Here is a 12,612-nt window from a genome sequence, read left to right as displayed (position 1 = left end):
CTGCTCACTCAGGAAGCCTATACTTGGGATTCGAACCGACGAACTGCCGAGCTTTCTGATCGACAAGCTTAGTGTCTTAGCCACTGAGCCACCTAGTCCACTGGCCCCTTACAAAATTTAGGACCCGAGTTTAAGACGAGATGAGGATACCGGACCTGTGCCCATAATAATATGGCCGATTCCCCCCCCCCTTTTTTTTTCTTAATGGGCTGCCGGGAACGCCCCCTCCCCACTTTAGTCATCCCCAGCGAAGGCGCCATCCATCTGCGGCTGACTTTTCTTGAATGATTCCGGGCCAACCTGTCCCGCTTAAACCAACGGGGCTTCCTCTCAAATAATCGGATATAAGACGTCCACCAAAACCACTTCCAGTTTTCTAAAGCGCCGGGAGACTTCGTTCTTCCTGCTTTCCTAGCACCGATTCCCTTTGGGTTCCTTTCAAGAAAGAGTTTGACACGCATGATTTGGAGACCCCCGCCGGTTGCTCTTAAGTTTCCCCCTCGCTCTTTCCCAGCCCCGTTTTAGGTTTCAAATGATCAGCTCTCTTCCTGAATTCTTCCACAGGGTTTTGTTTTATTTCACCACGGGTAAAATTCAAGACCGGCATTCTTTCTTTCTTTCTTTCTTTCTTTCTTTCTTTCTTTCTTTCTTTCTTTCTTTCTTTCTTTCTTTCTTTCTCTTTCTTCCTTCCTTCCTTCCTTCCTTCCTTCCTTCCTTCCTTCCGCTCCGTTTTGGTGATGGGTTTTTTTCCCCTTCCATTCTCACGACCTCCTCCCACCCCCATGACAAAACTTTCCTTCGGCTTCAAAAGGTGATTTCTGAAGCGACCGAAGACGGTCGATTCCTCTAGCGCGGGTTCGTGAGAACTAGCCGCCCCTGATTTGTAAAAATAATAATAATTTTAAAAAGCCCTGAAAACCCACAAACCAGGAACAAATTTCGACCCGAGTTAAACCCCTTTTAACGCCTGCTCCAAAGAAACGGGGGCTCAGCAGCGCTTTAGTCACTCGATCCCGCTCCCCTTCTTTTTTCGACACGTATCTTAAGGAGGCTTGCAGGAGGAGTATATCTGTATTCGGGGATTAAAAACGCGCAGAATCAGGTCACCCGCGTGGTTCCGACGACCCTGTGACCCGAAACGATCTCGCCACTTTCACGCGAGTTGGGGAAGAAAAAAAACAACCGGCAGGTATGTGGACGTTTTTCCTCACCTGTCCGAGCTTTCCACGCGTCCTACAGGTTGTGGGTACCTGGAGAAAAGCCCCGTGGCCTTCCAGCAACCCTAACCCTAACCCAGTCCCATTCACACAACTCAGCCCAAAGAGGTGATGCGGGTTGTTTTCCAGTCTTAGCATTTTTCTCACTGGGGATGTTGAGAGCGGAAAGGTGAGATAGGAGGAACGGTAAATGTTAAGGGGTTGTGTTTTCCAACCTCGAGTCTTTCAGAACCCCCAGCCCGCATCCTCCCATCCCGTTTCACACGACGTTTTCCTGGCCTCGAGGAAAGGTTGGGCGGGACATGCTGGCAAAGCAACTTCTCGTCCTGAGAAGGGAAAAGGAAGGTAGGGAGGGTCCTCCGATCCCGCTGGGACCCCCCGAAGTCTCTCAGCAGCCGCTCGCTCGCCTTCCCTCCCGGCCTGAGCCACCGGCTCCAGTTCCGACGTTCCGCGCACCCCCCAGCGCCTTAAATGAGGTGCTGAGGCCCGCACAGCTCCCCACCCTCGATTATGTCCACCTCGTCTTCGGGGTCCTCCGGCAGGAAAGCCGGCACGGGGCCGCTTGGACGGACTTCGGAGGTCGAAGCCACGCTAGCTTGGGCCGGCGGGTCCAGCTCAGAGTCTCCGGGCGCCAGGTCCGCCCCCTCGGGCCCGGCCGCTTTGGCGTCGTCCTGGCTCTTCCGTAGCTGCTTTTTGTGTTTCATCCGCCGGTTCTGGAACCAGGTTTTCACCTGCGGGGAGTCGGGGGAGAGAAGCGAGTCGGGAAATCTGGCTTTACCTATTGCAGTTAGAAGCACAGCTGGATTCGGGAGAATTTTGGTTGATCTATATATCTATATCTATATCTATATCTATCTATCTATCTATCTCTATTTATCTCTATCTCCATCCATCTGTCCATCCATCCATCCTTCCATCTATCTATCTATCTATCTATCTATCTATCTATCTATCTATCTCTATTTATCTCTATCTATCTCTATTTATCTCTATCTATCATCTATCTATCTCTATTTATCTCTATCTCCATCCATCTGTCCATCCACCCATCCTTCCATCTATCTATCTATCTATCTATCTATCTATCTATCTATCTATCTATCTATCTATCTATCTATCTATCTATCTATCTCTATTTATCTCTATCTATCTATCTATCTATCTATCTATCTATCTATCTATCTATCTATCTATCTATCTATCTATCTATCTATCTGGCCAACTCAACTCTTTTGTGGATTTGTGGTCCAGTTAAGGTATTAGCGTCGTGTGAACTCACCTGAAGACACCCGAATAATGAGCAGAATAATTTGGGGGTTTTTTTTGTTTTAATCTTCCTTGGGGCGGGTGAAGGGGGTTATTTAAAGGTAAGATAAAGGTTCCCCTCGCACATATGTGCTGGTGGTTCCCGACTCTAGGGGGCGCTGCTCATCTCCGTTTCAAAGCCGAAGAGCCAGCGCTGTCCGAAGACGTCTCCGTGGTCATGTGGCCGGCATGACTCAAAGCCAAAGGCACACGAAATGCTGTTACCTTCCCACCAAAGGTGGTCTTTATTTTTTCTACTTGCATTTTTTACGTGCTTTCGAACTGCTAGGTTGGCAGAAGCTGGGACAAGTCAAGGGAGCTCACCCCCTTACGCAGCTCTAGGGATTCGAACCGCTGAACTGCCGACCATTCGATCCACAAGCTCAGCGTCTTAGCCACTGAGCCACCGCGTCCCTTGAGCCTTATTTAAAATCGTCTTATTTTCCGGTCAGTACAAAACGGGACTGTCTGGATGTTATTGGACTGTAGTTCCCATCATCCCCACCGGCCAACCCCCGCCCCCCAATTCCTCCCCCCCCTCCAGGTCCTGGCATTGGAGGTCGGGAATCTCTAGAGGGCGCTGCGCTGTCTTCCTCTGCCAGAGAGCCCTGGGAAAAAGAACCATCCGGTTGGCCTAACGCCGCCCCCCCCAGCCCCCGCCCGTGTGGCCACGTTTACACGTCTTCGTTTACACGTGTTCGTGAGGCGGGGGAACGTGGGAAGCACGGGACTTCCATTCAAGTCACTTGAGAAGAATTTGGGGTTTGTTTGTCCCCACTTCTCTCCTGAACTCGGCAGAGGCCCTTATGAAATTTTACACTCGGGAAACTGAGGGAGAGCGAGAGAGAGAGAGAGACAGAGATTCGCTTGCTGAATTCCCCGCTCTGCTCTCCTTCCTCTCAGACATACCGGGTAGGAAGGAGCGGGAGAAAGCCCTTTTCACACGTTCAGGGGGGGGCTCGGATTTTTTTTCCATAGGCGTTTGATTTCTCAGATCCGATGCCGCTTTTCTCGAAAATAAATCCAGTGGAGTTTTGCTGGTGCGCATCAAATATCTTCACGTGCAGCCTACCTGCCTGCCTGCCTGCCTTTCCTCCTCCTCCTCGTCTTCTTCTTCCTTCTCCTCCTCCTCCTCCTCTTCCTCCTCCTCCTCCTGCTCCTGCTCCTCTTCTTCTTTCTCCTCCTCCTTCTCCTCTATTTTCCTTCTCATCCATTTTCCTTCTTATCCTCCTTCTCTTTTATATTTTTCTTCTCCTCGCCCCCGTGGATGGAAGAGATGAGGGTGCAGCCCGTTACAAGTTTCATTTAGTAGCCCACTAAAATTCATCCATTTATTTCTGAGCAAATCCACATGAAACCTTCCAGGTCCCAAAGATGTTTTCTTTTTCTTCCTTTTTTTTTTCCAAGAGGCAACTGGACTTCCTTTGTTTTTCTTTGAAGACGTTTCTCTTCTCCAAGAAGCTGAAGAGAGCTGAAGAAGCTTCTTGCACGAGAAGCGAAACGTCTTCAAAGAAAAACACCTTTGGGACAAACATAACCTGGATGATAGAGAATCTCCATAAAAACCTTCGATGTTTTCTTTGCCCGGTTCTATTCGATCCCTACTCCAATGGGATCCATCCTCATCACAAGAGACCTCTATATCTATATCTATATCTATATCTATATCTATATCTATATCTATCTATCTATCTATCTATCTATCTATCTATCTATCTATCTATCTATCTATCACTTCTTTCTTTCTTTCTTTCTTTCTTTCTTTCTCTTTCTTTCTTTTCCTTCCTTCCTTTCCTTCCTTCCTTTCCTTCCTTCCTTCCCTCCCAATATCTTCCCAAGATATTATACATATATAATATCTTGGAAGGGAGATGGAATCTTTTTCTGAATTTTGCCCAAAACTTTAATGAATCATGACTACTGTTATTTCCCATATTTGCTTCGAGATGGCGGCTTCGCATTCTACGCGCTTCCATTTGGGACCTCAATTTACAGTCACCTTTGCAGAGACGGGATCAGTTCAGTAGCCAGTCGGCACGGGCTTGGCATCATACAGGGGTTCCCCCGAGAGTGCCGTCTTCCTTTGGGGTCCCTGCCTGATGCTAAGAAGAAGCCGGGGGTTCAGGCCACCTCCCCGCTAGTAAGCCGTCTAAGAGTCGTTTGATTCCCGGACAGGCGTCATAAAAACTTTAATAAATACACTGAAATCAAATTTAAAGCACCCTGTTATTAACACAGCTGTCTGCAATTACTGCAGGTTCGAATCTCACCAGGCTCAAGGTTGACTCAGCCTTCCATCCTTTCTAAGGTAGGTGAAATGAGGACCCAGTTTGTGGGGGCAATAAGCTGACTTTGTATAAATATACAAAAGTATGAAGGCTATTGCTTAACGCATTGTAAGCCGTCCTGAGTCTCCGGAGAAGGGAGGCATATAAATCAAATTTAAAAAAAAACATGAATTCGTAAATAATAAAGGCTGTTTTGTCCCGTGCCCCCCTCCCCCCACGACTTGGCAAGGTCGTGGGGGGGGATTCCCCCTCTGCCTCGGCCCTTACCTGCGTCTCGGAGAGGCTGAGCGCCGTGGCCAACTCGACGCGCTCCGGCGTGGACAGATAGCGCTGGATCTCGAAGCGCTTCTCCAAGCCCGAGAGTTGAGAATCGGAGAAAACGGTACGGGCCTTCCGGCGGCGACAGTGCTTGCCCGGCAATTCCGCGTGCGGGTGAGGCTGGAAGAGCGCCGGCATGGGCACCCCTGCGGGGAACAAGACAAGGACCTGGTCGGAGGATGAGGGGAGAGGGAGACACTGCAGTCATTCTCCCCCCCCCCTCTACATCCAGGATTTTTTAAAAGGAGGGGGATCCAAGCTCTTGGGAGCCCCTCATCGGCTTCCCCGGCCAATCACGGGCTACCCTTTTCCCCAGGTGGGGTAGACTACCTCTGTTTCCCTCCCCGCTTTCTCGAGGCCTAGGTTGGGTCTGGATCGGGTTGGGGATTCCCATCCAGCCACCCCCATCTCTGCATTCCGGAGGACGGTGCAGAAGGAGGAGGAGAGGGAGAGGGAGAAGAGGAAGACGACGAGGAGGAAGAAGAAGCAGGAGGAGGAGGAGGAGGAAGAAGCAGGAGGAGGAGGAGGAGGAGAAGTAGGGGAACGAGAAGAAGAAGCAGGAGAAGGAGAAGGAGGAGAAGGAGGAGGAAGGAAGGAAGGAAGGAAGGAAGGAAGGAAGGAAGGAAGGAAGGAAGGAAGGAAGGAAGATGGAAGGAAAGAAGGAAAGGAAGGAAGGAAGGAAGGAAGATGGAAGGAAAGAAGGAAAGGAAGAAAGGAAGGAAGATGGAAGGAAGGAAGGAAAGGAAGGAACAATGGATGGAAGGAAGGAAGGAAAAGACAGAAGGACAGAAAGAAAGAGAAAGACATAGAGAGATAGAGGAAGAGGGAGGGAGGGAGGGAGGAAAAGACAGAAGGACAGAAAGAAAGAGATAGAGAGATAGAGGGAGGGAGGGAGAAAAGGAAGGAAGGAAGGAAGGAAGGAAGGAAGGAAGGAAGGAAGGAAAAGACAGAAGGACAGAAAGAAAGAGAAAGACATAGAGAGATAGAGGAAGAGGGAGGGAGGGAGGAAAAGACAGGGACAGAAAGAAAGAAAGAGAAAGACATAGAGAAAGAGAGAAAGGCAGGAGGAAGGGAGGAAGAAAGGAAGGAAGGAAAAGACAGAAGGACATCAAGATAAAGTGATAGAGAGATAGAGAAAGATGGAGGGAGGGAAGGGAGGGAGGGAGGAAGGAAAAGACAGAAAGAGAAAGAAGAGAGGGAGAACAGGAAGGAGGAAAGAAAGAAAGAAAGAAAGAAAGAAAGAAAGAAAGAAAGAAAGAAAGAAAGAAAGAAAGAAAGAAAGAAAGAAAGAAAGAAAGATCCGGAAAATGGGAGGTTTTTCCGGATAAAAGGCGGCAAGGCCAGGGCTGTGTTCACTCTCCCAATTAAACTACAAATCATAGTTTGTCTTGGCGTCTCGTGCAAAGCCAGCCCGGCCTCTCTTTTGAGTCCATTCAACGGATCGAGGAAGGAAGAGAAAGGCGAGCCAACTGTTAAAAAAAACCAGGCGCAACAAAAGAGGCCTCGAAAATCAAGGTAGAAAGTCAGCCCCCTTGTCCAAGCAGCTCACCGACACGCATAAAACACACGCAGCTTTTACGTCCCCACGATCCTGCAATAATTTTGGGAGCTCCCCCGCCGCCCCTCCCACCCTCCGAGCATCTTTTAAAAACTTTTTTTTTTTTTTGGACAGTTAAAAATTTTAGGCGCAGCCAGGAAATTCCTGCCTCGCGAAGCCTCTTTCCTCTCAAATGCTTGCTGGAAGACAGACAGACAGGCGCGTTTTGGGACCTTTAGGGTCCTCCTTCCAGGCCCCATTTGCTGGGGATGATGGGCACTCTACTCCCATCCACCACATTGGGGAGCGCCACATGGAATCGGAGCAGTTTTACGCCCTTGAGGCTTGCCCTCTATTTTCGCCTATTTTAGCGGAGACACGGACAGTTAGTTGCTTGCTTGCTGCTAACGAGGTGCGGGTTGTTATCATCCTTTCTGTAAAATGGGTCGAATGCCTCCCCCATCCCCCGCCACGAAGGCTCTGAGTAACCTTTCCTCACCTCCGTGGCTTCTGTTTCTGCCTCCAGCAGCCTGAGCTACGGACTAACCTCGCGGCGGAGTTGATAATATATACAAGCTATAAGGGGACTTCGCTCATTCGGGGGGTCGTGATTTACCGGCTGGCCCCCGGACCCTCCCTGAGTCGCCCCGACCATGCGATCGGTGTCCTTTTCAACTAAGCTACCTTACAACGACCCTGCAGAGGAGACCCCGGAGGCCTTCCTTCCTCTCCATCTGACAGCCCTGTCGCTGGGGAAGCGCGATGAGGGATGCAAAACTCACACTATCCACCCGGGACGCCTGAATTCAAGAGAGAGGTGCAGCTCCGAAGCAGACGAGGGGGGCGTCCAGGGCATCCGGACCCCCAGAAAAAGTCTCCAGAAGAAGCTTCTTGGGAGGAACTCATCGAGGCTTCTAAGGCCCGGGGGTTTGGTCGGCCGCCGGGGAGAGGGATTATTATTATTATTATTATTATTATTATTATTATTATTATTATTATTATTATTATTATTATTATTAAATCTTTAGTGAGATTCACAGCCTTTGAGGCTGGTTAATAGCTCAGCATCTCGAGTCATAACCAAGGACCTAGAAACTGTTAAGGTATCGTCGGAGGATGTAAGCTGTTCTATTATTATTATTTACTTCATTCATTAAACTTGAAACTCAGTCAACTGAATATTCAAAAATGCATCACAAATACCATTGACTGGTGCTGCTGCTGCTATTATTATTACTATTATTATTATTATTTACTTTATTCATTAAACTTGAAACTCAGTCAACTGAACATTCAAAAATGCATCACAAATACCATTGACTGGTGCTGCTATTAATAATAATAATAATAATAATAATAATAATAATAATAATAATAATAATTCCTTTTTCGAGCCCGAGAGCGCTCCACTTTTTTTTCTCGGACCGAATTTCTCTCTTCCTTTCCGAAAGAAAAGCGCCCCTGCCCATCCCGCGTGTTTGTGGATTCTTCGCCCTGTAGAAGCGCGGTTCCTCGCTCGCCGATCCCGCCTTGAGACGCGTTCCCGGCGGGGATAGATTGAAGAGGGGACGTCCTGGAACCTACAGAGCGTAAGTTTGGCTTCCCAGTCCAAATAAAAGGTCCGGGACTTTGCTAAAGACCACACAGCTCGTTTATCTACAGGCGTGTCCCGGGTTACGTGGGGACGCCGCTACCCGCGCCTTGACTTCTGACCCCGCTGATTCCTGTTTCTGAGCAATCCTACCTTTCGCACCTCCAAAGGGCAATTTCGTTTTTTCGGTGGCGCTTACGGTCTATTCAAGTTTTATATATAGGATAGCAACTACAGACTTGCCAGGGGAAAATCTTCTCCCCATCCTCTTTATTATTTTTTTTTTATCCTGGATTCTTCCCGATAATTTGAGAAGGGGGTAATTTGAGCCTTGGTAGTACAGTGGTCTAAAGCACCCTGTTAGACCAGCTGCCTGCAATTACTGCAGGTTCGAATCTCGCCAGGCTCAAGGTTGACTCAGCCGGAAATTCCATCCTTTCTAAGGTAGGTGAAATGAGGACCCAGTTTGTGGGGCCAATAAGCTGACTTTGTATAAATATACAAAAGGATGAAGGCTATTGCTTAGCGCATTGTAAGCCGCCCTGAGTCTCCGGAGAAGGGCGGCATATAAATCAAATTTAAAATAATAATAATAATTTGAACGTGTCTTGGGGAAGGGGCGCCGAAGCAAGTCCCTGGTTCTTGGGGATGGTGCCAGGAAAAATGGGCTCAGGATAGCCGTTCCCCCTAGTTTCGCCTAGTTTTGAGGGGTTACTTTGCATTGCTTAGATTTGGGCAGTGACTCCTCTATTTTGGAATAAAACTAAGGGAAAGAGTGGGAAACAAATCCAGGTCAACCGATTTTTTTCATTCTGAAGTAGTGAAACTCTAAATCCTTGGCCAGTGTGCCAAGATAATTTGGGGAGGGGGTGTGTGTTCTTTCTCTGTTTACCACCCCCCCCCCGAATTATCGATAAGTGATTTTTTTTTAAAAAAATTGATTTATATGCCGCCCTTCTCCGGAGACTCAGGGGGACTTACAATGCGTTAAGCAATAGCCTTCATACTTTTGTATATTTTATACAAGGTCAGCTTATTGCCCCCACAAACTGGGTCCTCATTTCACCTACCTTAGAAAGGATGGAAGGCTGAGTCAACCTTGAGCCTTGGCGAGATTCGAACCAGCAGTAATTGCAGGCAGCTGTGTTAATAACAGGGTGCTTAGACCACTGTACCATCAAGATGCTCAGAAATAATGGGGGGGGGGGCTTAGTGCTCTCTGAGCCTTCTTGTTTTCTTGCAGACGTTTCCTTACCCAACCAGGTAACATCATCAAATGATGTGCCAAATGTTTATGGAGATTCTCGGTCCTCCAGGTCATGATTGTCCCAAAGGTGCTTTTTTTCAAGAGGCAACTGGACTTGCCCAGTTTGCCTCTTGAAAAAAAAACGCATCTTTGGGAGGAACATCAGTGCTGGTGAAATAATTCTATTGCGTTTAAATGAATTTTACTCCCAAGTAAAGAAGCATACGATACTCTGACTGTCTGGAGTCTATAATCAATCCTGCGCGTCCTTGAGAATGAGCCCCGCTGACCTGCGCGAGCGCCTTCCTTCCCAAAACTTAAGTTTGCGCTGCTAAGCGTGCGCTTATCCCCGCTTCTTTTACAGTATCTTTCCCCCCCCCACCCTTTCCTTTAAAAAAAAAAAAAAGAGTCGCGCCTACAGTTGCAGCATATACAACCCTTTTATCTCTTTAAAGATCGGGATTTTGTCAAAAGCAAATAAAAGTAACGGTTTGGTCGCCTTCCAAATGAACGGCCTTTTCCTGATTCTCTCTCAACAGATTCTAAGCTGTACCTGTCACCTATTGGGGGGAAAATTTGGAAAACTCAGTATTTGATGGGATAGAATGTAAGATTGAAAATGATCAAATACTTTTTGATCATTGAAGTCCTTCCTTCCTTCCTTCTTTCCTTCCTTCCTTCCTTCCTTCCTTCCTTCTTTCCTTTTCTTCCTTCCTTTTCTACCTTCCCCTTTCTTCCTTCCTTCCTTTCCTTTCCTTTCCTTTCCTTTCCTTCCTTCCTTCCTTTCCTTTTCTTCCTTCTTTCCTTTTCTTCCTTCCTTCCTTTTCTTCTTTCCTTTTTTATTTATTTTGATTTGATTTTTGATTTTCTTCCTCCCTTCCTTCCTTCCTTCTTTCCTTTTCTTCCTTCCTTCCTACCTTCCCCTTCCTTCCTTTCCTTTCCTTTCCTTTCCTTCCTTCTTTCCTTTTTTTCCTTCCTTCCTTTTCTTCCTTCCTTCCTTTTCTTCTTTCCTTCTTTCCTTTTCTTCCTTCCTTCTTTCTTTTCCTTCCTCTTTTCCTTCCCTTCCTTCCTTCCTTCTATCCTTTTCTTCCTTCCTTACTTCCGAAGGAACTCTGTAAAACTAACTTCCTGATACTTAATTGGAAATTAACAACAAAAAAAAATTAGCCACCCTGATGGCCCGAAAGGGAGTAAGTATATAAGGCAAGCGCCACCAATTTGCTTGTTCTTTTCAGAATATCAGAAATAAGGATTCATTTGAAAAGTTAAATTGGTCCGAAAATTTCCAGGAAGGATCGCTGCGTTGAAGGAGTGGAAGGAAGCAGCGGAACTGCCGCTTAAAAACGGCCGAAATAAAATCGCTGTTTATTTTGGAGAGGGGAAAAAAAAAAGAGACCTCAAAACGGGACTCTGAATTTCCACCCGTGACGGAATTGGAGCGGAGGGCAAGCTGTTACTTGAGAGGGCAGCTCGCTTACCTGGACCGCAACCCCGACAGGTTGCAGACTCGGATCTCCGCAGGTAACCTCTGCTCTGCCCAAGATCCCGTGTGCGCGCAGCCACGGCCCTGCAGCTGGGCGATTTCAAACATCAACACGGTTTCCTTTCCGAGGCCCTACTTCCTTCTTGGCTTGTTCCCCCCCAAAGGGTCCGTTACCCCTACTGGTTGCCTTGCCCTGACCCTGGCCGCTTGCCAGGGAACCCCAGCTTCTGTCTCTCCTCCAACTCTTAACCTGAAGCCCCTTCCCCGCTGCCACATTGCCCAGCTGACCCTGGAGAGAAGAGACGCTTACCCGAAGTGGTCAAGAAATAGGGGTGATGATGATGGTCGGGTTTGTGAAGCGGATGATGCGGGTGAGGTGCCAAAATGGCCGGGGGCGGCATCAGCGGGTACCCATAGTCCAGCAGAGGCACCCGTGAGGCCAAGGCTCCGTGGAATGCCTCGGGCCCCCCATCTCGCATAGGTTTGGGCTTATGGAGCAGGATGTCTTCGATGAAGAAGGAGGTCGGCCTGGGGGCCACGGCGGGCGAGGTGAAGTTGAGGTTCATCCTCGTCCCTTTCGCCCAACTCTGCTCGTGGTGGACGGATCGGGGCGCCCACTCTCCTCGGAGTTGGAGGAGGGGTGCGATCCTCCTTCTCCTCTGCCGCCCCTGGATGAGCCGGGCGAGAAGCGCGCCGCGATCTTCAAGATCTTTTGGATGCGGGCGGGAGGGAGGCACATGTGCCTTTGAGGGCCGCTTCGAGAGGGGCATCTCCAACCAGCCAATGGCGAATTAGCAGGGCGGGGGGAAGGCTGGCTTGGGCATCGAGGCGCCCACCTGAATGGCAAGTGACGGGGCTGCTCTCCGTGGTGCTGAAAGAGAGAATCAGCGGCGGGGGCTGGAAACGGAGGACCCCGGGGAGTGGGCGGGTTGGGTGGGGGGGACCATGGGGCAGGATAAAATGGGTTCGAAGTCTTTCCCTCCTCCCCCACTTCTTCTCTCCTTTACAGGTAAACTCACTGGCGAAGGCAAGAAGCTTGCAACTCAATGGGGCAAACAACCTCCTTATTCTGATACCTGTAAGCCAGAGGAGAAGAAGAGATGGCTGCAGGTGCTGAGCTTAGTAAGTAGGCTTTTGGGTGGCCCCACTGGACGAGGGGAAGCCAGTTAGCTTGGCTAGCTCTTAGTTCATTTTTTCACTTCCTCACAACAGCAATCACAAGAAAATCTGCTGAACTGGCAGACAGAGGCAGGAGTTCACTAGAACAGCTTACAGATAAGGGCATTTCACCAGATTTATTGCAGAAAAAGTTTGAAGAATTTGGCAAAAAGATGACTTCAACAGTTAAAAAGGAAATAGAAGAAGGATTTGCAGGAATAAAAAAAAAGATGTCAAGAAGAAGTTCGGAAGAATCTATGGTGCAACTGGGTGCAGACTTAAAACAAATTAATGATAAAGTAGACGTTTCAATCCTACAGGGAGATTTAATTAATTAAATTTATATACCGCCCCTCTCCGAAGACTCAGGAGATGAAATTTAATGTTAACAAGAAACTAATGGCCAATATTTTTGGGTTGTGTGAGGCCCACAAAGGGATAACAGCCAATAACCACCTTAAGCCTGTTG

The 12,612-nt window shown here is 48.3% G+C and overlaps 1 protein-coding gene across 1 annotated transcript; it reads right to left on the bottom strand.

Moving 5' to 3' along the window:
- Window positions 1–219: 219 nt before the first annotated feature.
- On the bottom strand, window positions 220–11,605 carry BSX (brain specific homeobox). The gene is made up of 3 exons (XM_034430474.3): window positions 11,296–11,605; window positions 5,078–5,274; window positions 220–1,948 (listed from the first exon to the last, which is right to left on the bottom strand). Exons 1-3 carry the CDS (start codon window positions 11,549–11,551, stop codon window positions 1,685–1,687), a joined length of 717 nt encoding a protein of 238 aa, XP_034286365.1. The 5' UTR covers window positions 11,552–11,605; the 3' UTR covers window positions 220–1,684.
- Window positions 11,606–12,612: the final 1,007 nt, after the last annotated feature.

Source organism: Pantherophis guttatus, chromosome 9, assembly GCF_059756535.1.
Source record: "Pantherophis guttatus breed Tessera chromosome 9, ASM5975653v1, whole genome shotgun sequence".
Lineage (NCBI taxonomy): Eukaryota > Metazoa > Chordata > Lepidosauria > Squamata > Colubridae > Pantherophis > Pantherophis guttatus.
This window is presented reverse-complemented; position numbering and strand designations above follow the sequence as displayed.